The 24,485-nt window shown below is 33.7% G+C and overlaps 2 protein-coding genes across 2 annotated transcripts; both read left to right on the forward strand.

Moving 5' to 3' along the window:
- The first annotated feature begins 1,146 nt into the window (after positions 1-1,146).
- Positions 1,147-14,923, forward strand: LOC129944542 (probable citrate synthase, mitochondrial). Its single transcript, XM_056054047.1, has 6 exons — positions 1,147-1,345; positions 12,508-12,666; positions 12,837-13,196; positions 13,266-13,492; positions 13,560-13,791; positions 13,854-14,923. Exons 1-6 carry the CDS (start codon positions 1,301-1,303, stop codon positions 14,223-14,225), a joined length of 1,395 nt encoding a protein of 464 aa, XP_055910022.1. The 5' UTR covers positions 1,147-1,300; the 3' UTR covers positions 14,226-14,923.
- Positions 14,924-22,871: 7,948 nt separating this feature from the next.
- LOC129945431 (cytochrome c oxidase assembly factor 7 homolog) lies at positions 22,872-24,210 on the forward strand. The gene is made up of 3 exons (XM_056055188.1): positions 22,872-23,087; positions 23,242-23,531; positions 23,598-24,210. The coding sequence occupies exons 1-3, from the start codon at positions 22,988-22,990 to the stop codon at positions 23,973-23,975; spliced, it is 768 nt and encodes a 255-aa protein (XP_055911163.1). The 5' UTR covers positions 22,872-22,987; the 3' UTR covers positions 23,976-24,210.
- Positions 24,211-24,485: the final 275 nt, after the last annotated feature.

The raw sequence follows: 24,485 nt of genomic DNA on the forward strand, positions 1-24,485 counted from the left end.
TTCCAAATTTAATTGCATGATTTTAGATTAATAGTTTCCTGTTTCCCATTGTGTTATCTTTTTTTGTGCAGCATACTTTTGTGATGATGTATGTTATGATGATTGGACACGTTCAATTTCCGGTGGTGACTAACAAACACACAATACCAAGAGAGGGCGTGGTAATTCAAATAAATTATCATCGGTTTGAATAATTTATTTGAATTAATCGGAATAACTATCGTAATCGGGCCGTAGAAATTAGCTTACAAAAAGTGAATTTCAATCCACAAACATAGACCCATAGCCGTTTTTCAATAAAATTCAAGTTTTAAGTTCCAAAAACTGGCAACAAAAACGTTGTTTTGTTGATGATTTCAATGTATTTTTATGAGCAACAATGTATTTCGTTTAAAGCTTTAAATCACGTAAAAATAAACATTTTTATTTCTGTCGATATGTTTTTCTATTGAGACATATTGTTTTAAAAATCAATTGAAGGCTCATTCCGTTTGAAAACAAAAATAAATCGTTTCAATATGATATAACCTCACCTCGGTCTGACTCAAAGCGAATGTTTCACATTTCTTTACAAATTATCGATAACACAACTATATGGACAGTTTGGCATTATTGCTCTTATTGGGGCTCTCTAGATTACCTTTCATTCTTTCAGCCATTTGGATATTTTTCCAATAGCAAGGGATAAGCAAGAAATATTTTTTTTTGTTTTTGTGACATTATTTTTATAAGAGAAATATTTCAAATTCAAATTAAACGACTTTGAGTTATTTTCAAAGCCATTTCATTTTTTATTTTATTTTTTTTTAATAAAAATCGAAATAGCCCAGTTAATAGTTCCAAAAGAAACCCAAATGCATACGTTAAGTGCCTTATATATTCTGATTGCTTTAAATCGAGCCTTTTTGTACATAGTTTAAAACCTATTATTAAAAAAGTTTTCAATCACAAAAATATGTACTTGCATGTTGGAAATTTAAATTTGAATCAATTGAAAACAACATAATCATTTTGACATTTTACCTGGTATCACTTTTTTCGATTCGCCGCAAAGAAAATAAAATTACTGGTAGCTGGCAGCATTTTATATCGGCGCGTTTTGCAAAAAACAAAAGAACGACAGTTCAGCAGAAAATTCAACTAGACAGACAGCGAACGTCCGTGCGGTGTAGAGCGCCAGAAAAGTTTCCCAAGTACACGAAGTTTTTTTTAGAACTCTCGTGTTGTGTGATTTTGATTTAGTTGAGAAATAATAATTTAATTGTCTTCTCTCGATCGGCAATAATACAAATAATTAACAATGGCTTTAGTCAGGATTACATCCAGCAAATTGCCGGAAGCACAGGTTTGTTATAAAATTAATGAAAAAAAAAATTATATGTAATGTAGATTAATTCTTAAAACAAAAAAAAATTACAATAATCAATGGAGTAAAGCTCATTTTACTTGAATTAATATTAATCGTTGCCCGCCTTTCTGAACTTCTGTAAAAACATTCGTCATCGGGGTTGAAGCAGCACCAGGCAGAAGTCACCAGGCACCACACCAACGACAGCGACAGCGACAGCGACATGTGGCTCGCAGTGATCGAAGTTCAAAGTGAATCTGTGTGTAAACGTGGAATTTTGTCCATGCGTTACAAAACTTATGAAATTCAAAAAGCCTCATTTTAGTATAAATTAGATCAAAAAACAAAGGCGCGGAGATGTATGATTCTGTAGCAACTACTATTTTATTTGAAAAAAAGCAGGAACAATGAAAACTGTCTTCCTATTCTTATGTAATAACCTCTTCATCGCCAATCACGGGTGTTTCTTTTTTGAAAGAAAAAAGTTATGTAAAATGTTCTCAAACACTTGACAATAAATTTGGGCCAAAACCTTGGGGATATCTCAAAAACCTGTATTAAGTTTCCGGTTGAGAAACTGACTATTGTTTGATTAATAAATTATTCCAGGCCCAAGAACACTTATCATTGTGTAACTAATTTTCACTATCTGCTTTTAAGAAGGCAGACAGGTAGGTGAGTGTTTTGTTTGTTTTCCTTAAAAAGTTTTCTGCTGATAAATCTGCGAGAAAATAAATCTATTGATTTTTCTATATGAAGCTGTTATGTAACCAAAGAAAAAAGCAATTGCATTCGGCAAAAATTGCTTTTAATTTTTTAGAGTTATCCACAAACATCTCGCTAACCCTTGACTAAACTCGGTAATTTTCCATTCCAAATAGAAGAACCTGGTTTGGTAGGTTAGTATAGTGTAGTGACCTTGGTTTTAGAGTATAAAGTACCTACCTACTCCAACTTTAGTTCGGTTTCTTCTTTTTTCTTGTTCTTAGTTCTGTTGTTTGGATTTGGATAGCGTCCAAAAATGTTAAATGGCATTTTTATTTTGGGAATACAATTTAAAAAAAAAAGAAGAAAAATTATGCTTTGCTTTTAGACAGCAGCGAAAGGGGGAAGGAATGTTTTTTGTTTGTTTGTTTGTTAGCTTGTGATGAGCTGCATTGACTTTTCGGAGGAGGCTCGATATACAAACAAATACACACCCTCCATGTAATTTGTGTTCTTACGTAAACGAAAAATATACCTATTGATTTTTTTTTTTTTTCATTCGAGGGTTTTTCGCAACCGTTAATCGTCGCCGTTTATAATTTTGTATGAATTTTATAGGTAAATGTATATGTAGGTACCTACATATTAAAATATTATTTAATTGAATGATAAATATTGGGTTGTTTAGCGTAGATAGGTAATCTTTTTGATAAGATTGTTATTCCTAATAAGTGCGCTAAATTCTTTTGGAAATAGAGATAACATTAGTTTATTTCGCGCTATCACCAATGATAAATTAGAGTGATCCGATTTAGTTGTTAAATGATAATTCACAAAGAGTCGATTGATGGAGTATTAAGGTTAGCGTGAGAATTCACAAAAGTTATCAAGTTAAGGTTAATAATTAAATAGGTAGGTACCAATTTGCATGCAATGAAAACCCAAATGATGTTTGTGTTGTACAACTTTTAATTCATTTCAAAATGATCACTAGCAGAGTGATTGCCTCCATACAGCTTTATGATAAATGGCTTGATATGAAACCAAAGATGAAGGTTGCATTACTGTTTTTCAGTATCTGTATTCGATTCAACATATCCAAAATGAAATGAAATTCTTACGTTTTAAACCATCTTGGTACAAATTGCGGTATCAATGAACCCTTAGTTTTGCTTGCGACGAAGAAATTCTAGAAAAAATATTAACAACTCTCCAACCAGTACGTGTTTTGAAACTCCAAACATTGCTATTAAATTATGTAAGATGCTAATCAAATATAGGATACATATCTATGTCATATAACTGTCTAAAAAATTGTACATTTTTGAGAGTCGGATTACGGCGTTTATATTTATGACGCATTTGTTTCTCAACTTCCTAGTTATGGGTTTGTTAACAAAAAATATCTTAACGCACCTGATCAATAAAAAAAATAAAAATACTTAAATTAAACAGCAAATAAACAAATTAATTTTGTATGCAAAATGTTGCACTAACTTCGTGCAATTTATTGCATTTGCAAATTACAAGCTTCAAAAACCTTCACCTTAACCATCCGAACACATCGCTTTGTTCCATTAAAAAAATTGAATCATCATTCATCATTGATTAAATTTGTATTTAATTGCGTTTGTAAATCATTCAAGTATTAGTTATCATTTTTCCAATCAGCGGTTAAGGTTATCGATAGTCTAGAAACCGAGAAGCGGCTATTTTGTCTTACATATAATAGTGTACATATATCAATCAAATGAAACTAGAGTATTCGACGATAAAAGGGATGGCGCAGATGTTTAATTCACTAACGAAGCGACGACGACGCACGATGACAGATCAAACAATAATATTTCAGTGTTTCTCAAGAAAAAATAAAACGTTGCACGTAAACTAAAATAAAATTGCTTTTGCGTGTGAACCATTTACTTTAAAAAGTTACAACATGCACTTGCACATCGTGCTTTTAGTTTTGTTCATTTAGGTAATATCGTTACATTTTGAAATATTAATAGTTATTTATTTATTTAGCTATAACTTTTTTTTATCGAAAATGAACTTTGTTATGAAGTCGCTCATTAAAGTTAACAGAAGCACATTTAGAATTTGAGATACGCTTGCGTTTAAAGTAACGAATATTGAAAAAGCTGTTTTTTGTTTAATTTTGTACTTTTCTTGTTATATTCTTGTTTTTAATTATAAATGCAAGAATCCAGACGGACTTTTTATGTAATTTTTTGTTTGAATTAAAATGTGTATGACTTCTTTATTGGATGAATCTTGAATGAACGAAATTATCGAAATTAAATTAATAATCTCCATTTTGATCATTTCTTGTATTTATACTTATATAATAAACAATTATTAAATCAAACACGTTATGGGTTCATTGATACTTATCGATTTTTGTATCCAAAATCTCCTTACAATATTATTAAGTCATGTGATAAAGAATGACATTATTGCTAATTGAATATCGAAAGTACTCGTAAATAAGTATATAACAGGTAATTCAACATGGTCATACTAAAATATTTTAATGTAAACTACACAAAGTTTTTTTTTTATTTTTGGATAAATACTTACATATTTTGTACATGTATACTTAAAGAAAGTTACAGTTTGACTTAAAGGTTTTTGTGATGCTACGTGTGTTTACAATATTTACAAGCAAACTAAGAAACTTCGATTAAAGTATTTAAGTATGTACTTAACAATACGAACTCTGATGATAGAATTCATTTGCATACAAATTACAAGTTAATAGAAATGTTAATTGAATATTTCTAAATAAACTTAATATAATGTAAAAAATAATTGAATTGTATTATTTATTTTTTATTTTTATTTATCCATCCATACTAACTTTACACAGTAAGATAGAATCTTTTTAGTTAGTGTAAGTTTCAATGGTTTACAATTATTGTTAGATGTATTGTATATTCAATGGCATAATTTAAATACAGCTTAAATACAGTTAAAAATATAATTCAATAATATTAATTTAATTTTAATCACAAATAATAGTTACAAAAATAAACAATTTCTAAAAGAGAATTAATCAATTCATCATCATCATGAAAAAGTCTCGAAATACTGCCTCAGCCTTACCCTGAACAGGGTCCTGGAACTTATCATTCTAACCGATTGTGGAAGGGAATTCCATAGTCTAATCGCATTAATAAAGATCTGACGCTAGGAAATTAAATATTTGTATCGAATGGGCACAAGGTCACAAGGTATTACATAATTTATTTATTGTAAAATATAATACTTTTTTCATTTGAAAGGACTCAATAAACAAGCATATTTCAAACAATAAATAATCAGCCTTATTGTGAGTTTCGCCCGGAAAATCATTCACCCGAAATATTTTTGTTCACCCGGAATTTAAAAAGCTTGCTAATTTCGCCCGAATAGAATTTCACTTCGAATCAGAACTGACAGTTCGAATAATTGTCGTGTTCAGCAGACTGGGTTCGCAATAAATTTCCTCCTCTCTGATATAAACAGAGAATGAAATCTGAACCTATATTTCTTGTTAAACCTAAAAAAGCAATGAAATGTATGTAGGTCCTCAATTTCCTGTTAAACTGCGTACGACAAGACACTTTTAAAACCACCCCAATCAATGTATCACCATTAAAAAACCTATTTGGATATTCATAATTTCCCTGTTCTATTTTTGGTGTGTTAGTATTCGTTTCTAGTAAATGAACAACCCTGGTGAATTGTATTTTTGGTTTGACAACGTCAAGGATTAATAAAAAAAAGTAATTTATAATTTACAATAAAAAGAAAATGTAAAGTTTTTTATACAATTTTGTATATTGTTGTTATGATCTTTCATGATGGATATTGTTCTCCATAACAACTTCTTGGGTACTCATTTTCAAATTCGTCTAAAAAATCTTCAATTTGAATTTCCTTTTCCAAACTTCTCTTTTTGGGTAGATTTAACCCAAACGATTTTGAATAAACAACAAACTGGACGATGGCTTCTTCAGCAGGATAGAATTTTAGTGTCCTATTAGATCCACCTCATGTTCCTCTTTCCGTTATTTTGTTTGTAGCAGCCTTTATCCTTACGTAGCGATTTTGGTTGGTCAAAGCCTAATTAAAATGTTTTTTGTTCAGCATTCAGCAATGTGAATTAAATTGAACCCTTACCTTCTTCCATTCGAACTCAGTCTTGATTGAACGCCAAGCGCTATTAAGCTCAAGTGTAATCTGCTTCCAAAATGTATTTATTTATTTTTTACTTTTGTTGACAAAACATCTTGCGATTTCAGGATTTTCCTGCATCTTGTTTTGCTTTGATTTGCATTTATTGATTTGGTTCTTACATATAAAGTTATTTTATTTTTTTGCAACTACAATTAATATAAATAACCTACATTGTAAAATTTGTTTTTCTTCTGCTCACCTCTAAAAACTAAGTGGAAATTTTAGCGCCAAATGACATTTCATTCCGCCCGAATTGAGTGCTCCCAATAAGGGAAATCTTTCGAACATGAAACTCACAATTCACTCACTAACTGTGAAAACTCAATGAGAAAAAGCAGAAAGAAAAATTGATTTAAGGATTAATTGTTCATAATACAATTTAATAAATATAAGTCGTTTTTATCGCTGCTAACAAAGAAGATTAAAAATAATATATTAATGTGGTGCAATTAAAAACTAAATAATTTTTTAAGTGGAGATAACCTTGTTACCAATTGCAGTTGGTTTTAAAACCATTCAGGAAAATACAAAACAAATCTTTTAATTTGTTTAAAAACCATGTTGGTAGCAAATATATTCCAGGAAATTATTTTAAAAAAATATAGTTCCAATAAAGACTTGGCATTTTTTTTTTAAACGCAAACTATTTGAGATATTTTTAAAATTTCAAACAAAACAGTTATAAATGGAACTCGACTTTGTCACGAGCACTTTTTCGTTTGATTCGTTGGACCCAATTTTTGATGAAACATCGCTATGTCCCTTCCAACGTTGGCGTCAACGAGTTGACATAAACTAAAGAGTTCCAAGTAGTACCAAAGACTAATTTTTTGAGATAAGACGTTCATCAAATGTATTTCATATCTTCCGGGACAAATATAATCAGTAACCATAGCGCTATAACAATCACAATTTACAGTAACTTGGTGATCGTTATCGTCGTCGATAAAATATGATTCAATAAAGCCGCCATCATGCAAACTATACCACAAACGCTCTTAAGGTGCGGTCACCAATTTATTTTTATAATTTGCAGACTTGTTCGTGTACTTTATTATGATGAAAATGTTAAGTTTACTGAATAAATTCAGACAAAATAAGGGACTTAATTTGAAGTCAACTGCATTATTTGAGTTAGTTTTTCAAGTGTCATACATTTCTAACTTTAAGTTTACCTCACTAACCTTTGACTTCAGTTCATCGTACAAGAACTATCAAACACACACATATTATAAAAAAAAAATTCTTTATTTCATTTCCAAAAAAACATGAAATGTAATTGTGCAAAAAATAAATAAAAACAATATTAAAGTTCAGCTTTCTTACTTAAGGTGGCGCTACAGTCCTGTGTGAACTAGGGCCTTTCAGTTGAATGAAAAACGATGATCAAGTGTCATTGGGCAGGTTCAGACGAATTAAGGGTCTTGAAAATAAGGCAACTTTATGGTTTCTTATCTAAAAAATTTGCCCATATTCTGCATTTCACTTATTGTGAATACACTTTGCGAAAGTGAAACTCGTTATCGTGAATATTGGATTTTTCGAACATGCAAATGGATGCTCTGTATTTCGGTTTGTTCCATTTTTAGAACGCATTCAAATCATATTTTTTATTTCTGTGAATTGATCTTTGATAGCTTCCTTCTGCTAGGAATCGGAGGTTAGCAGCATGTTTTTGAATTGAAGGAATCGATGAAGGTATTATAAAAGGTTCTATTTCCCTTAGAACATATAAAAATGCGTCTTTGCTTAATCTAAAATTACTTTATTTATCAGAACAATTCCACATAATTTTCACACACTTACATTGTGTCAGACAAATCAAAATTATATGATTTTTTTCGCAAAATTCGTATTCTCATTTTTTCTCTTCAATTCTTCTTCCTTTTTCACTTAAAATTTCCAATAATATTGCATCCATCTCCAAAACAGCAAACATTGTTCGCATTCACAAAGCTAGTGGCTACGTAATCCAAGGATCCTGATTGGCTAAATCCAACTACAAAAGTATTTGAAATTTCCCCTCCGACGCAGTGTAAAAAATTCGGCTACAAAGCTAGTGGAGATGATTTTGACGTTTCACATTCAGCTGCTCGGTAAACCACACGAATTCAAAATGAAATAAATCGTTCAGTATTTAAATACTAACAGAAATCATTAAAATTGTGTCTTAAATTTGATTTTATTGAATTTAAAAACACGAAAGATAAGTTAAAGTTATCAAATCACAATGTTTCTTATTTTATATATTTGCATTCGTCAATAATATGATAGTTCCAGGTTGACTAGCTTTGTAGTGTAGTTTTGTATTCACAAAGCTAGTTGAATTTTGACACCTAGCCACTAGCTTTGTGAATGCGACCATTTTACTTCAGTTACAAAATAAAATGGATGATCCTTCAGTTCTGACAGTTTGAAGCAATTTCGAAGTTTTCGAAAACGATCAAATTGAAGAACATACAATTTCATTTCAAGTGAAATTGCAAAGTGATTTCAATTCACTTTCGATCGAAATTAGGAACATTAGCGATTGCTTTTGAATTAAGGCAACTTTATTGGAAAGTAATACATTGGGTGGCCCAACAGTGAGAACTAGGGTCTAGTGACTCAAGCATTACAGGGATGGAGGGTACCTACAGTTTTAAGCCGAATCCGAACGGCTAATTTGTGAAAGCACTTTTCATTGCAATAATTACTCTTTGGAGAATTTGTCAATTCTTCACAAGGGGCAGTACCCGTGAAAAAACTAGATGGCATTGGCAGGTATCGTCCTTATTGGAAAGTTAGCCAAGCAAAATCTCCCTGACTATGAAGTTAAGTCTACTTATGTCAAAATGACAGTTCATCATGTTTTTTTTATTCAACTCAAAGCTGACCTTTATTACTCTATGATTTATTTAATTTCTGCACAATGTTTTGATTAGTTTTTATACGATGAAAGAAGGTAGAAGTTAGTGAAGTAAAGTTCCAAGTTTGAAATGTATGACAACTGTGCTTTCAAAGAATGAAGGTGACTGCAAATGAAGTCCCTGATTTTGTTTGAAAATTACCCTTTTGATTTAACAACGCTTCCATTTTTCAACTAGTCCAAGTTGAATAATGCCCTGAGAAAAAAATTTATATCAGATGTATCTTTAAATATTACATTTAAAAAAAACTACTGCTATCTCTCAGTATGTACATACTCTATATTTTATGAAGATCTTTATTTAAAATTAACCTTGAGCGTATTAAACCTCAAAAAATTTCCACAGAAACACAAATACTTTTGCTTAAAAAATATATAATATGTATTTAGATATCCAATGATAACCGATCTTTTATAAATAATATTATGTTCTATCTCAGACGTTGATGATTGACGTCATCTTAACTACTAGCTTTGCTATAAATAAAGTACATAATAACTTATTTGGCAGCTAACGATATACAAAACTTAATAAAATTGCACAGTTAAAATACAAACTACAATTTTTTTTTATTTCAAAGTAACTTTGACACGTTAGTGTTGTAGCTGTGCCGATAATGAATTAGAATGAAGGCCATTTACTTTTTTGCTCAAGTAAATTCCATCACTATTGTCAATGTAAACAAAACAACTAATTATTATTAATTTTGTTTGTTTATTTTTTTGACTCATGTGGCGCACGATTACAGATGCTTAAAACCGAGTTTGATGGGTTCTCTGTCATGTGGAAAGCACGTATAGCTCGGGCACCCTTTTTTGATTCTTATTTATGTCCATTTTTATTTGAAAAACCTATAAAAAAGGTATCATTATCAACTTTCCCTCTAAAACGTGCTAATCTTTTTACTTAAAAAAATTAGTCAGATATGTATATCTAAAAATACAACATGTTAAGTTGATCTTTCTCAACTCTTAATACATATCTTCAGAACACCAGGTTAATTGTTGTTAGCAGACTTAATTCTATTATTTGATTGTGCTTTCAAACAGACGACGTTACACGTAACAAGCCCCAGTGGTGTTTACTTAGCTTCATTGTGCCTCGTTTCGTCTCTTTTACCTAATAAATTTGGTCATGTGAGAACTTTGAAGAATTCTTCGAGTTGGCAACATCGAATTAACTAAAGAAAACGATAAGATATATTTTTTAGTAGGTTTGTGTGTGTTGTCATTGAAAATTGTGATAAAATAAAAATTGGGCGTATGTTCAAACATATGTACGTTGATGTGAATTCATCACATTCTGTTTCTTTTGCGTTAATTTCTGCTTTTTTAAATTGCATTTTTATTTATTATAAAACAGATTTCTCTAAAAAATATAAATTAATTATTTTATTTTAGATTTTCTTCATATGAAAATGTGCGATATGCTGTATTTAAGGTTGAACACACATTCTGGTCAATTAGTTCTATTTTTAAAGTATTATGTATTTTTTTAATTTCGTTTGAGGTAGGTAGTCTCTGACGCATTAAGATTCATAAGGCAAGTATTAAAAGACATTATGTACTCTATACAGTTTCAATAAAACTAGAGAAAATATGTGTTCGATTGAAACTTGTGTTAACTGTTAAAGGTGGCCTAGAAGTTGAAAAGCCATTGAATATTTTATTAAGGTTCACGATTTTACATTTATTTAAAATTTACATTCAAGCTCTGAATCAACATTTTAAACAGCACGTAGCGTGTAGTTATTTTATTCTCCTGACATTCCGCATTATTATTCGGCAGTTCAGGAAGTTCCAATAATATCAAGTAATAGTTTGCATTGAGGTGATTTGTAAAAGCTCATACCTAGTTTTAATGAGAATGTAGAAGAAGGAATCATAAAAGTATATACCCACAGTTTTGGTTCCAGCGACACGTAGTATTTCTAGTGATGACATAACAAAAATATATCTCAAAGTTCAGCAACCATGTGTCGGTGTGATGAAAACTTGCATGTAGTTTCTCTTAAATTAAGATGAATCCCTTTATAATGAACCCAGATCACTGAGGAAGCACAATTTTTTATTATAATTGAATCCCAGCCTTATCAGTCTTATTAAGATGATCAGGAATAATTGCGAAATTTCTATAATCAAATCATCTTATCTTTTTCGCAATGATCCCCAGACTTAATTTAAACGTAGTTGGTTTGTGGGGATAGGGTATTATTAAGATTTGTAGTCATACACAAATTTTCAAATAAACGATACTTATTTTAAACAAAATAAAATATTTGAAGTTATTGTCTGGGCACGAGGCACTTCTAGTTTTATTAATACCAAATTGTATGTGCTATCAAAATATGATGAAGTCATATTGAATGGTGAAACCATATGGTTCTCTCTTGGGTTTGCGTAGTTTTAATTTTTTGCTTGAGTTCATAGTGGGATCATTATTTATACATTTCTGAAGCACTTGAGTGCAAAAGCCAATTAAGCTTGTGTCGCTGATGTTCGAGATTTTTATAGTTCTCTTCAAATAAAAAACCAGCCGCAAATTGAAGATTTGTTATGAACTATATGTGTATATGCATATGCACTCTTCAATAGAACTGCATGCTTTACTATGGATGGAATAGACTAAGTGAAAAGTTTGTTATATGGAGAGAGTGTTATAAGCTTTGCTGTAGCAACGGGGTGTCGTGTAATAATATCATAGAATTATTTTCACGGTAAATTACTATATGAGCGACATGTTGCCACTAGACAGGAAACGCTGAGAAGGAATTTTGTGTGAGGTAAATGTATCAACAAGGGACGAATCTGATAATGTTTTGAAGTGTTGAAATGTGAAAGCTATTCAAATCGACTTTTTTTGACTGAACCGTCTTAGACATATAAAAACATATTTCGTCAATTTTGCTTTTATATCCTTTGTTTTTACTTTTATGTTGTTTTTATAAGATAGATGAAAAAACTTTACTTGTCTTGCATTCCCCCGCCTTGGGTACTGATATGTCGTTGCAAAAAAAACAGTATTTATTCAAAATCGTTAAGCTAAAATAAACAGCCTTCATAATAATCTTTAATCTTTTACCTCATACTTTGGATGTTAATCATGTGATGTCTAATAGAATGGTGGGAAAGTTTGAATCTAAGGCGCAACAATTATCTACGCAGTGTCACACTTCAAGTGATAACATGATACTCTTATCATTTTACTTGATAATTCTATGAATAAGTGTGTTTCTTATTATCAAAAGCTCTCTTCCATTTAAGTTTATTTATTTGTTTTTATTTTTTCTTTAATTAATTTAGAATATGTTTTCTTTTCTTGCAGAAACTTAATTCAGTTCTAGCATCATACGTCCGTTTTCTCTCAGCGGATTCCAACCTGCGTCAAGTTCTTGAAGCTAAAATTCCAAAGGAACAAGAGCGAGTCAAGAACTTTAGGAAGCAACATGGAAATACCAAAGTTGGTGAAACCACCATCGATATGGTAAGCATGAGTAAATAGTTTGTATTTTTATCAGCAAAATAATATTTGAATAAAATGCATTATTTTTTAAATCGAACCAGTTTTTATCCTACAGTTTTTATACAAAATTTGTAGTTTAAAACTTCTCATCAGGGTAAAAAAATTAACTAAAAATTATCCGTTTTGTCTAGATGTATGGAGGTATGCGAGGTATTAAGGGATTGGTTTGCGAAACCTCAGTTTTGGACGCTGATGAAGGTATCCGATTCCGTGGCTTGTCAATTCCCGAATGCCAGAAAGTCTTGCCCAAGGCTCCCAATGGCGCAGAACCACTGCCAGAAGGTCTTTTCTGGTTGTTGTTGACTGGTGAAGTTCCAACTCAACAGCAAGTGCAAGGACTTTCTGCTGAATGGGCTGAACGTGCTGCTCTGCCCCAACATGTTGTAACCATGCTTAACAACATGCCATCAACATTGCATCCAATGTCCCAATTGGCTTGTGCCGTTACTGCCTTGAATCATGACAGCAAATTCGCTAAGGCCTATTCAGATGTATGTTTATATAAAAAGAATACTGTTACTGAAAAGTTATTTTTTTAATACATAATTGATAATTTGTAGGGAGTTCATAAATCCAAGTACTGGGAATACGTTTATGAGGACAGCATGGATTTGATTGCCAAATTGCCAGTTGTTGCTGCTACTATTTACTGTAACACATACAGGGGAGGAAAGGGTTCCAAGTCAATTGACCCTAACTTGGATTGGTCTGCTAACTTCGTCAAGATGTTGGGTTACGACAATCCCGAATTCACTGAGCTTATGCGTCTCTACCTGACCATTCACAGGTAATAACGAGTATAATACTTAGAATTTAATCACAAACGCTAACTGGAATTTTCTTAAATTGGACAGTGACCATGAAGGTGGAAACGTGTCTGCCCACACAGTGCATTTGGTTGGTTCAGCATTGAGCGATCCTTACCTGTCGTTTGCTGCTGGTATGAATGGTTTGGCTGGTCCACTCCACGGTTTGGCTAACCAGGAAGTACTTGTTTGGTTGATGAAGCTCGCACAACAAGTTGGCAAGACCCCAACTGAACAAGAACTCAAAGATTTCATTTGGAAGACACTTAAAGCAGGACAGGTAAGTTCTGAAAAACTTTAATTATTGTATTTTTTTATTTAAATTAATTATTTTGTGTTAAGGTTGTTCCTGGTTACGGTCATGCTGTCCTCCGTAAAACAGATCCACGTTACACCTGCCAGCGCGAGTTCGCCCTTAAACATCTGCCCAATGATGAGCTCTTCCAATTGGTGTCGAAGGTCTACAAGGTTGTGCCACCAATTCTAACTGAACTTGGCAAGGTTCAGAACCCATGGCCAAATGTAGATGCTCACTCCGGTGTCCTTCTTCAATACTACGGCATGAAGGAAATGAACTATTACACTGTGTTGTTCGGTGTGTCCCGTGCTCTTGGTGTTTTGGCTTCCCTCGTGTGGGATCGTGCTCTCGGCCTGCCAATCGAACGACCAAAATCCCTCTCCACCGACGCTTTAATGAAGGCTGTTCAAAAGTAAATAAACAATAAAACGAACCTAAAAACCTCACGCTCATCAACCCCCTCCTAGTTCAATCTAAATTATATTTAAATAGATATGCATAATTTTACATCCTAGTATGTACAGCAGATTGTAAATCAAAAACCAAAATCTTAGAATGCTAAGCCAACTAAAATCTTACATAAAAAAAGTATTCAACTTTCTTTTAATGTTTGCATTTTATTAAAACATACTACATATTTTGATGTTAATTATATATCATATAACATCGCAAAGGCAAAACATAAGTTACAAAACTAGCATTGTTCATCAACTATCAGAAGAAAAAAAAAATGAATTTGGAGAATCTATAAAGAGCCTCCAGATTCGGCTGACTATTTATCACTTTGTTGCGATACTTTTTTCCTAGCAAAAATATTTTTTCCAGTTAAAAATTAATAATTAAGTTAAAGTGAGGTAATTGAGTTATGATCACATTGCGACCTATTTTATTAAATATGATTTCTTACAGATCATCGAAGCTTTAATAAATTTTACTTAATTAATTATTAATTTATTTTAGAGAGGATATTATTTAAAAGAAAACAATACAAATCAAAAGTCAGCATAAGCAATGTTGTGAATGTAATTGTATTATCAAGAAAGTAACGTGGATAAGTCAATAAAAGTTGTATTAGACTATTATTTAAATTAAATAAAAAAGTCAAAAAGTTAAAGCTTATTGTTTCTCCATAGTGTTTGTTTTGTTTTTTTTTTTTCGACGCTCTGCACCTCATTTTGAAAATGTAACTGATTTTGAGGAAATGAAGATGCCAAAGTACTAATTTGAACCAAACTTAACACTAAGTAAGTTAAAATTACTAGACCCTTATGTTTAATACGTACGTATGTAAGTGGACCGTGGTGGTTAGTGCGTGGGTGTAGGGTTCAATCCCTGTCCCGTGCCATCTATAAGATTGCTCCTTGTCCATTGCGAAGAATTGACAAATCCTCCAAGAGTAGGTCTTTTTCAAATTAGCCGTACGAATTCGACATACACATTTTAGGTACCCTCCGTTCCAGGAAGCCTCACCGGTTTTTTCATGTTAAATACGAAGGTGCTCTTGTAAAATGCTTTTGTTTTCCAGTCAAGTTCCTGCTCTTCGGACTACTAAACACTAAAATCACGTACAACTTTAGAACAAGAAAGGTCTTAGAATCTCTACAAATAATATTAAACTTTTCCTAAATAAATGCAATCATTAACAAATAGTACTCCTAAGTAGCACTAGATCGTTTGGTACTATGCCCTTGGTGTTCTTACGAATCAGTACGAATAACGAACATAAGTTCAATCCATAAATAATAAATCCATGGCTATGCCAAAACAAAACTGCGATCACTTTACTTTCCCTTGCCGGAAAAATAGTGTTTCTTCATTTTAGAGCCCATCCCCCATCCAAAGACCCCTGTTTAAAATGATGCAGGGTCAAAGGGGGTGGAAACGATTTAATATTTTTTAATTATTTTTTCTTTTCACTTGTAAATGTTTGTAACAGCTTAACTATGCAATGTCGAACGTTTTTGTTTATGCTACTTAAGTTTGGATTGCATTATCTATTAAAGAGTAGTAATCTTAATAGGGTTTGTTGATTAGTTTTCATAAAATTTGAAGTTTACATTTACCCCCCTAGTTTTTAAAGTAAACGAGAAAAATGGGGTAAATGAAAACGGTACCGGTTGTCTCCTAGTCTACCATTGTGGAAAGGGGTAACCAAGTTATCTGTCTTTATAATATATGAAAGTACCTACTAGAACAAGGAGATCATCCTTATCGCAAGGGTAACCAGCACGAGATCTGAAATAAGGCACCTTGCTATAGTGTCCTGGTTTCTGGCTGATTTTCTGCCTCTAGATAAAATGATGATTCTTCCCTTCACCGATGCAACTACAAATAACAGAAATAGGGATACCGTACTCTTTTGCTGCTTGTCGAAATGTTTTGTTTTTGCTGCACACATCTTCTACAGCATGATCCTCTAACGTATATGATGGAGCAGTGCTTTTTCGTTGATATGTACGTGGCTTTTTTTTGATATAAGATATTGTTAGATCAACACCAAAGCCATTGAAAATAAATGTCTACAATTACCGTTGATTGTTCACTTTTACCCCATTTCGGTGTTTACATTTTTCCATGATAGAAACATAATGGGGTAAACAGCCAATAATTTTTAAATTTTGTTATACAGACAAATAAAAACATATAGCATGCATTTACTCATATTTCACTTTCTTAAAGATACAATTTAACTTACTTCGATCGCTTATAAACAATTTTGAGAAAATTAAGTGTGCTTACAATTACCCCTGTTTACTATTACCCCCCTTGACCCTAACTAAGTTTCATCTGATTCAGTGATTAGGGTCGAAGACTGTCAATTATTGCGTCACCAAACTTTTGAAATATTTATTTTAACACATTTTGTATCTAAAGGCTTAAAACGTGGCATGTAACTCGCAGGTTGCGTTCAGCCTTTCCATGATAAAATCGTTTCCTTGGAAGTATTCATAATAAATGTACAGATAAAGAAATTACGAAATACAAACTTTAGCCATCCTTGATACACGAAAGAATTGAATTTACTGTGTAACAAAAAAATAAGGCATGGAAAACGTACCTCAAAACTCTGTCTCCAGTCAACTTCTCTTTTTATGTTGAACTCTTTAACCAATTTAAATCTCTTTCTAATTGTGTATATGCTTGTTATGTTACTGATATGGCCACCTCTTTGAAAGAGAATCCTAAAAAAATTTGAAATTTCGTAAACTCAAAGAACAAATCAGATTACTTTCCAGTTAACTTCACTTACAAGAACCTTTCTTTAGATAAAACGCTTTCGCAACGAATTTCCGTAAGTCATTTGTTAATAGCCCTCAAGAAGTTGATGAAGTATATTTTCAAAATCTTCACACTTTTTCGCAAGCTAGCTGTAGTCTCATACCTGTGCTACAGAGTACGGTCCTTGATCTTTTATCTGCGTTGAATGATGACTGCTCAGCCGGTCCTGATGGTATTCCCCCGAAAGTACTAAAAAGTGTAATAATGCTTTGCTCTAAAAACAAGCAAATTTCCCAGTATATGGAAGAAGTCATTTCTAACACCAATTTTCAAGAAAAGGTAACAAGTCGGATATCAGCAACTACAGGCTCATTGCGAAGCTTTCTTGCATTCCTAAAGTATTTGAACAAGTTGTTTGTGAAAGCGTAGCATATTTTAGTAAAAATATCATTTGCGAACAGCAACATGGTTTTGTGAAAAAAGATGAACCGTTACTTATCTCCTCACATTTTCAAACATATGTTCAAACGCTTAAGAAAGGTTATGAAGTTGACTGTGTATACACTGACTTTTCTAAAGCTTTTGACCAACTTAGCCACGGAATTATTTTATTTAAACTTAAGGCTCTTGGTTTTTCACCATTTTTCTAAGCTTGCATTAAGTTATACCTTAAAAACCTATTGTTGCTTAATCTGGTGTTCCCTAGGGAAGCCATCTTGGTCCTTTTCTGTCCATCCTCTCTATTAACGATGTATCGTCATGTCTACGCTCAAGTGAACTTCTCATTTTTGCTGACGATATGAAGATTTTCAAAATAATAAAGTCCAACCATGATCGTATTCTTTTACAAGCCGACATTGATAGTTTCACATTTTGGTGTGGGAAAAATAGCCTTTCACTCAACCCTTTAAAATGCCAGACGATAACTCTCACTAAAAAACTAATCAGTAACGTATTTGACTACTGTATATCACAGCAAAAACTCTGTCGTGCCTCCACATTTAAAGATTTAGGTGTACATTTTTTGTTCAAACTTAGAGTTTACACATCACATTAATTTTATTATTAATAAGGCAAGTTCTATGCTTGGTCTTATAAAACGCTGGGCAAAGGAGTTTAATGATCCCTATGTTACCCTTTCTTTGTATAATTGCCATGTTCGTCCTCATCTTGAATATGCTTCGCAGGTATGGACTCCCTATTACGAAATTCATAGAAAACGTATTGAATCAATTCAACATAATTTCATTCGCTTTGCCCTAAAAGGTCTTCCTTGGGAAGATCCCTATGATCTGCCTCCCTATGAACATCGTAATATACTTCTTTAAATGCAATATACTTCTTCAAAAACGTGTTAATAATGGCTGAGTATTTTTTCATCAACTCATTAACGGTGAAATTGATGCACTTTATTTGCTATCTTGTGTACAATTGAATTACCGAGGCGGAACTCATCACCTACGTTCATTTGATTGTATACATATTGATTTCCATAGAACTAACTATGGGAAGAATATAGGATTGATTTAAATTTGAATAAGGTGGGATTAAAATCATTGTTTAGAATCAGTGCTCCACTATCGTAAATATATGGACTACTAGCCGATATTAATTCTCGTTTCATGCGTTCTTGACAGCGCTAGTGATTGTAAGGGACCATTCTTTTTTTCGCACCCGTACTAGGGCGAAAATCCTTACAGATCTCAACATACATAAACCCACTGGCTCGGATTCAATCCCCTCTATTGTTCTGAAGAGGTGTTCTAAAACTCACTGCATAAGCTTTTTCATCTGTACTATTCCTCAGGTCTCGTTCCAAGAAGATGGACAACAGCATTTGTCCAGCCCATTCACAAAATTGTCAATCCTCCTCATACTCTGATTACATTACATTACATACTACTCAGCACATAAATGTACAGAATAGAAACACAGCACCTTGAGCAACTACTAAGACTACATATATAAGGTAATAACAACACAAGACAGAAGGACAGAGAAGAAAGAACACATGACAACAGAACACGGTAAGTTTTGAGATGCTCATTTCGCTGATCGATGGGAACCGAAACTTTATCAGTGACTAGGCCGTTGCCTTCCTCTAATTATTATCGACCGATTGCACAATGAGCCCACTGGTGATCTTATGGTTTTTATCACCGAACAATAGAACAAATCTTTACATCCTTTTGGAGAAAGTTAGATTATGCACACATGTATTTGATAGGGTAAGGCATCGCGCCCTTTTATCGAAAATAAAACTAGTATTGGATGGTTCTAAGTCCGAAGTCCATAAAATAAATGGTGGTGTGCCCCAGGAAAGTCCACAGTTGATCAAATATTCACATTACGGCAGATCCTGGAAAAAACTCAAGAACACCAAATCGACACCCACCATCTTTTCATCGATTTCAAGGCCGCATATGACAGCATCTACAGGGACGAGCTGTATAGAGCCATGTCTAGTTTAGGCATCCCTGCCAAACTCATCCGTTTGTGCAGGATGACCATGGAGAATTCACGCTGCTCCATAAAGGTTGGAAACAACTTAACAGAACCTTTTGATGTCAAAAAAGGCTTTAAACAAGGTGATGCGCTGTCATGCGATTTTTTTAACATCGTGCTTGAAAGAATAGTGCAGAGCTCACATGTCAACACTAGAGGCACTATCTTTCAAAAGTCTGTCCAATTACTGGCATATGCTGATGACATTGACATAATCGGAAGAACTCAGCGTAATGTCAATGGGGCTTTTGTGAGTATTGAGGCAGAAGCGGCAAAAATGGGTTTAACGGTTAATGAAGGCAAAACAAAATACATGCTGTCGTCTAGAAAGGACATACAACACCGACGTTTTGGTCAAAACGTCACAATCGACAGACGTAACTTTGAGGTAGTCAAGGACTTCGTCTACCTAGGCTCCGCTGTAAACGCAGAAAAAAACACCAGCGCTGAGATCAAACGCAGAATAACTCTTGCTAACCGCTGTTTCTTTGGACTAAGAAAGCAATTGAGTGGTAAAGTCCTTTCTCGAGGGACCAAAGTGTTGCTATATAAGACCCTTATCATCCCCGTCCTGCTATACGGTGCAGAAGTATGGACCATGACAAAAGCGGATGAAAGCACCTTGGGTCGCTTCGAGAGAAAAGTTCTTCGTGTGATCTACGGTCCCGTATGCATCGAAGGGGAGTGGAGGAGAAGATGGAACGACGAACTGTACGGGCTGTACAGCGACGTAGACTTAGCCAGAAGAGTAAAAGTCCAACGACTAAGATGGCTGGGTCACGTAGAGCGCATGGAAACCAATGCTCCGGCCCGGAAAGTCTTCGAATCCGCACCCACAGGGCAGCGCAGTAGAGGAAGACCGCGGATCAGGTGGCGCGAACAATTGGAAAGTGACCTCACCCAACTTGGAGCGCGAAACTGGAGACAACTAGCTAGGGACCGAGCTAGATGGAGAAGTTTGTTGGGTGAGGCCCTAGTTCACACAGGACTGTAGCGCCACCTTAAGTAAGTAAGTAAGTGTGCCCCAGGGCTCCGTTTTGTCTCCGACACTCTTTCTCATTTTTATTAGTGATCTCTTGTCTGCAACTTCTAACCAAATTAATTGTTTCGCTGACGATAGTACTCTTAGCTTTTTATATTTGTTTTCAAACTCATATCCCTCTGCTTGTTAAAGTCATTAAATTTTGACCTAAACAGCATTGTACAATGGGAAAAAAACGGCTGAAATTGAATGCTTCAAAAACGCAATGTTGTCTCGTATCGTTAACGCGAAATATATCCACTTGCAATTATGCATGGATGGGACTTGCATCAATGAGACTCTCATATTCTCGGTATGTGTATCACTAACCACCTGTTATCCACAAAAATTATAAATATATGTACATTCAAAGCTTGAGAATAACTCAGAGCTCTGGGATGTTGCTCCTGGAATTTACTTAAGCCTCTTGAAAAGTATTGAACGTAAATCACTTGAATTTATTGGTCATTAGTTCATTAACATCGCTTGAACATCGTCTTAAGGTTTCTTGTCCAACACATTTTTATCATTATTTAAACGGTATATGCTCTTAAGAAATAGCCAAATGCATTCCTCTTCTTGAACAGTTCAACTGTTATTTGCGCTTCTAGAAACGCTCATTAGTATACCTTCGTGCCCAACTTCTGTTGAACTGTCAAATAAAGTGATTCATTCCTTAGCCGTACTACACGAATGAGGAATAAAAAGAATACAAAACCCTTCTTAAAAGTGATTCCACCTCTTCAGCTTCGTTTGCCCTCTTGTTTGGCGGGAAAAAAACAGGAGTGGAATCAGCTAAGGTGATTGTTGATAAATGACAATCAAAATTATCGAATTTGATCTACGTAAGGTGATAGTCAAATTGATACCTAAAAAGCTGTCACAACAAAAATGTGATAGTCGTTTTCAAACAAATATGTTTATTCCGAATAGAGCTACCAGACGCTTACACAAACGACTAGAAAATGTTCTTAGTTTGCTTTGTTCGTTAAAAAAAACACATTCCTGTGAACGACAAAGCTTATAACATTCAAAAAAAGCAAGAGAATTAAGAATTTTATTCAAACAGATCCAATTTTATACTTTTATTTAGATATTTTATGAATATTCAATTTGAATATTGAAAAGACAATTTGAATCTGTAATTGTTCAATCAAATTGAATTGAGTTGAATCATCTAACACAGACGGAATTAAAACAATGTTCAATTTGATTATCACCTTAGCCCACCCCAGTTGTTTTTTGCTTCAAAGAGAGTTTTTAGTCAAAGGAACTAGAAACATCTATTATTAAATTTGAACTACGAACATCTATTATTATTAGAAATAGATGTTCCTAATTCCTGTGACAAAAAATACAAAACAAAAAAATTATATTTAAAAGTTTCTCCATATTCCTACAGAAGGGCTAGTAGCTTTAAGAAATAGATGACAGTACCGCGAGTGATCAGACCCAAAACACACAAAAAACACTCTTCTAAATATGTAATGGCTGAAACACAAACACGCTTCAGCTTCGTCTGCATTACGTTGGGCCTGTTAAGAGGTTGCTTTGAATGACACTTCCAATATGACATTTTCAAAAAGGCACTATTGTCATTAGCAGCTGTTATTTTTTCTCAAAACCAAAAAATATGAGTTTTGAAATCGAAAAAATTAAATCTATCGTGGAGTAGCTTCCTACACAGCCCATAATAACCAATGGGAATCCCTCCAAAACAAATGTATTTTGTTTGTTGACTTTTTACAGCTGTGGAGCTGTCAGACAAAGCTAATATTCATCAAATTTGATCTAGAGCTTCCGTTTGGAGTCGCATTACGTAACATTACGTTATTTCCTTACGATTGTCAAATGAAACGTGAGGTCGAAGCTTCATTGTGATAGCATGCATTGAATTCCTATGGGCTGAACTCGTAAACGTCCGGCAAAGCCGAATCTGAAACGTGTTTGTGTTTCAGCCAAAAATCCTCCGGAGCCATCTTGGTGTGCCTTGAAACTAAAGCAAAACGCCTGATTCATAAACTATTTTACGTAAGCGTGACCTTTTCCTTCAAAACTTATTTATTCTATGTATGCGTGAGAAAAAGCATATTTTTCTGTCGAAATTCATACCTTTTTATTGACATTACAAATACAACAAATGGGTTTCTCGGGTTGATCCGTTCGAAGGATTAGTATCTTCAGAGTGTTTTTGTATCAACATGCAACTACAGACACCTTTAAATACTCCCTAATAATTTTTGCGCCATCTATATGCAAAGCATGAACATGATTGTCACTTGACGTTTATGCTTAAACTTTGACACTTTCCGATTAATTTTTATTTCACAAAAAGACAAAACCAAATACTGCTGCTGGCTACTGCTCTTGTTTTCGGCTGAAGCTCTTATTTATTTCAAAGAAAAAGATACTAGTTCATAAACTACTGTTAATATGGCCTACGATCTTAAGACAGAATCAGATGTCAAAGAATACCTCGAAAAACTAGGCATCGAATACCGCTTTGGGTGTTACTCTGAGAAAAAACCCGAAGGTAAGTTGTATTCATTATCGTCCAGCCAACATAACCTCTTGGCATAATTACATTGCGATCTAAAAGCCACCACTATTTCGCAAGAATTCGAAGATCATTTGTTGAGAGTAAAGTGGTTTCAATGTCTAATTAATTATATGTTAATCTTTGATAGTTTGTCACCTACTGGGCGATTATTTGGAAGGAATTAAAAAGGATTTTGAGAAGGCGGCTAAAGTTTATAAATCAACCTGTGATGATTATGGTTACGCAAAGTCGTGCTATAAATTTGGCAACTACAGTTTCTTGGGAAAGGGCAAAAGTGGCAGCAAGGGCGATCCAAAGTCAGCGTATAGTTATTACGAGAAAGGTTGCAATCTAAACGATTCTGATTCTTGCCTACATTCCGGCCTCTTAATGGTGTCCCGTTCCATGCCAAAAGAAGTTGAACGTAATGTACCGAAGGTAGGTGCTGGCATACCTTCCGTCTTAATACTATCATTAAACAAACATCCCATTCAAACGTAATAGGGTCTTGAATTCTTAACGAAAAGCTGTGACATGAATAACGCTACTGCTTGTTTCTACCTCTCCGGAATGCACATTTCTGGAGTCCAAAAACAGGCCGAAGAAACTTCCCCAAAAAACCAGACGAAGTCAGAGGCAGCAGGAGAATATATCATTCGGAAAGACATGAAAAAGGCTTTTGATTTTGCTTACAAAGCCTGCGAACTAAGGAACATGTACGCCTGCGCCAACCTGAGTCAGATGTATGCGAGAGGCGATGGCACAGACAAAAACGAACAGGAAGCAGAAAAGTACAAGAAACTAGCTATGGAAATGCAAGACGAACAAAAGAAACAGCAGCAGACTCTTGGTTTTCAACAAGGCATCCAGATGCCTCAGTAAATGCTAAATGTGATGAGATTTTAAACGGTAAACGGCCGGCTTTTTGTTTTTACAACACACATTTCGAAGCTGTTTCGTTGCTTCTCTAAAAGCTTTTTTGTTTTCTGGATTTTATCAAAATTGCAAAATTAAGCAAAAAAGCTTACCTTATTATGTTTGAAAGTTAAGATGTAGAAAGAGACGAGTTAAATTTATCAACAAACAGACAAAATATTAAAATTGTTTATTGTACCTATGCATTGTCGTAATAATTCTTTTTTAATATTTTTAATTTCAGATAGGTACTAGATGCTACTTACTTTACTTTAATGTGCAATGTGCTCCTGGGCCTCAAGTAATAACTTTCGTCAGCTCTCTAGCTTGCTGCCTTCAGTTTCGAATACCAAGTTGACGTGTGTCGGCCTCAACTTGATCACTCCACCGGAGATGAGGCCTGCCTCTGCTTTTTGTTTCCTCAGGCTTGGCGTTGAATACCTTACGGGCTGGAGCTTCGATGTTCATTTGCTCGAC

The sequence above is a fragment of the Eupeodes corollae genome, chromosome 2, assembly GCF_945859685.1.
Source record: "Eupeodes corollae chromosome 2, idEupCoro1.1, whole genome shotgun sequence".
NCBI lineage: Eukaryota > Metazoa > Arthropoda > Insecta > Diptera > Syrphidae > Eupeodes > Eupeodes corollae.

Bases quoted from the DNA above. Each gene is read 5' to 3' on its own strand.
- LOC129945431 (XM_056055188.1), top strand. From the start codon at position 22,988: ATGGCCTACGATCTTAAGACAGAATCAGATGTCAAAGAATACCTCGAA. The intron at 23,088-23,241 runs GTAAGTTGTATT...AATCTTTGATAG, and splicing joins CTCTGAGAAAAAACCCGAAG to TTTGTCACCTACTGGGCGAT. The intron at 23,532-23,597 runs GTAGGTGCTGGC...CAAACGTAATAG, and splicing joins TTGAACGTAATGTACCGAAG to GGTCTTGAATTCTTAACGAA.
- LOC129944542 (XM_056054047.1), top strand. From the start codon at position 1,301: ATGGCTTTAGTCAGGATTACATCCAGCAAATTGCCGGAAGCACAG. The intron at 13,197-13,265 runs GTATGTTTATAT...GATAATTTGTAG, and splicing joins TCGCTAAGGCCTATTCAGAT to GGAGTTCATAAATCCAAGTA. The intron at 13,493-13,559 runs GTAATAACGAGT...TAAATTGGACAG, and splicing joins CTCTACCTGACCATTCACAG to TGACCATGAAGGTGGAAACG.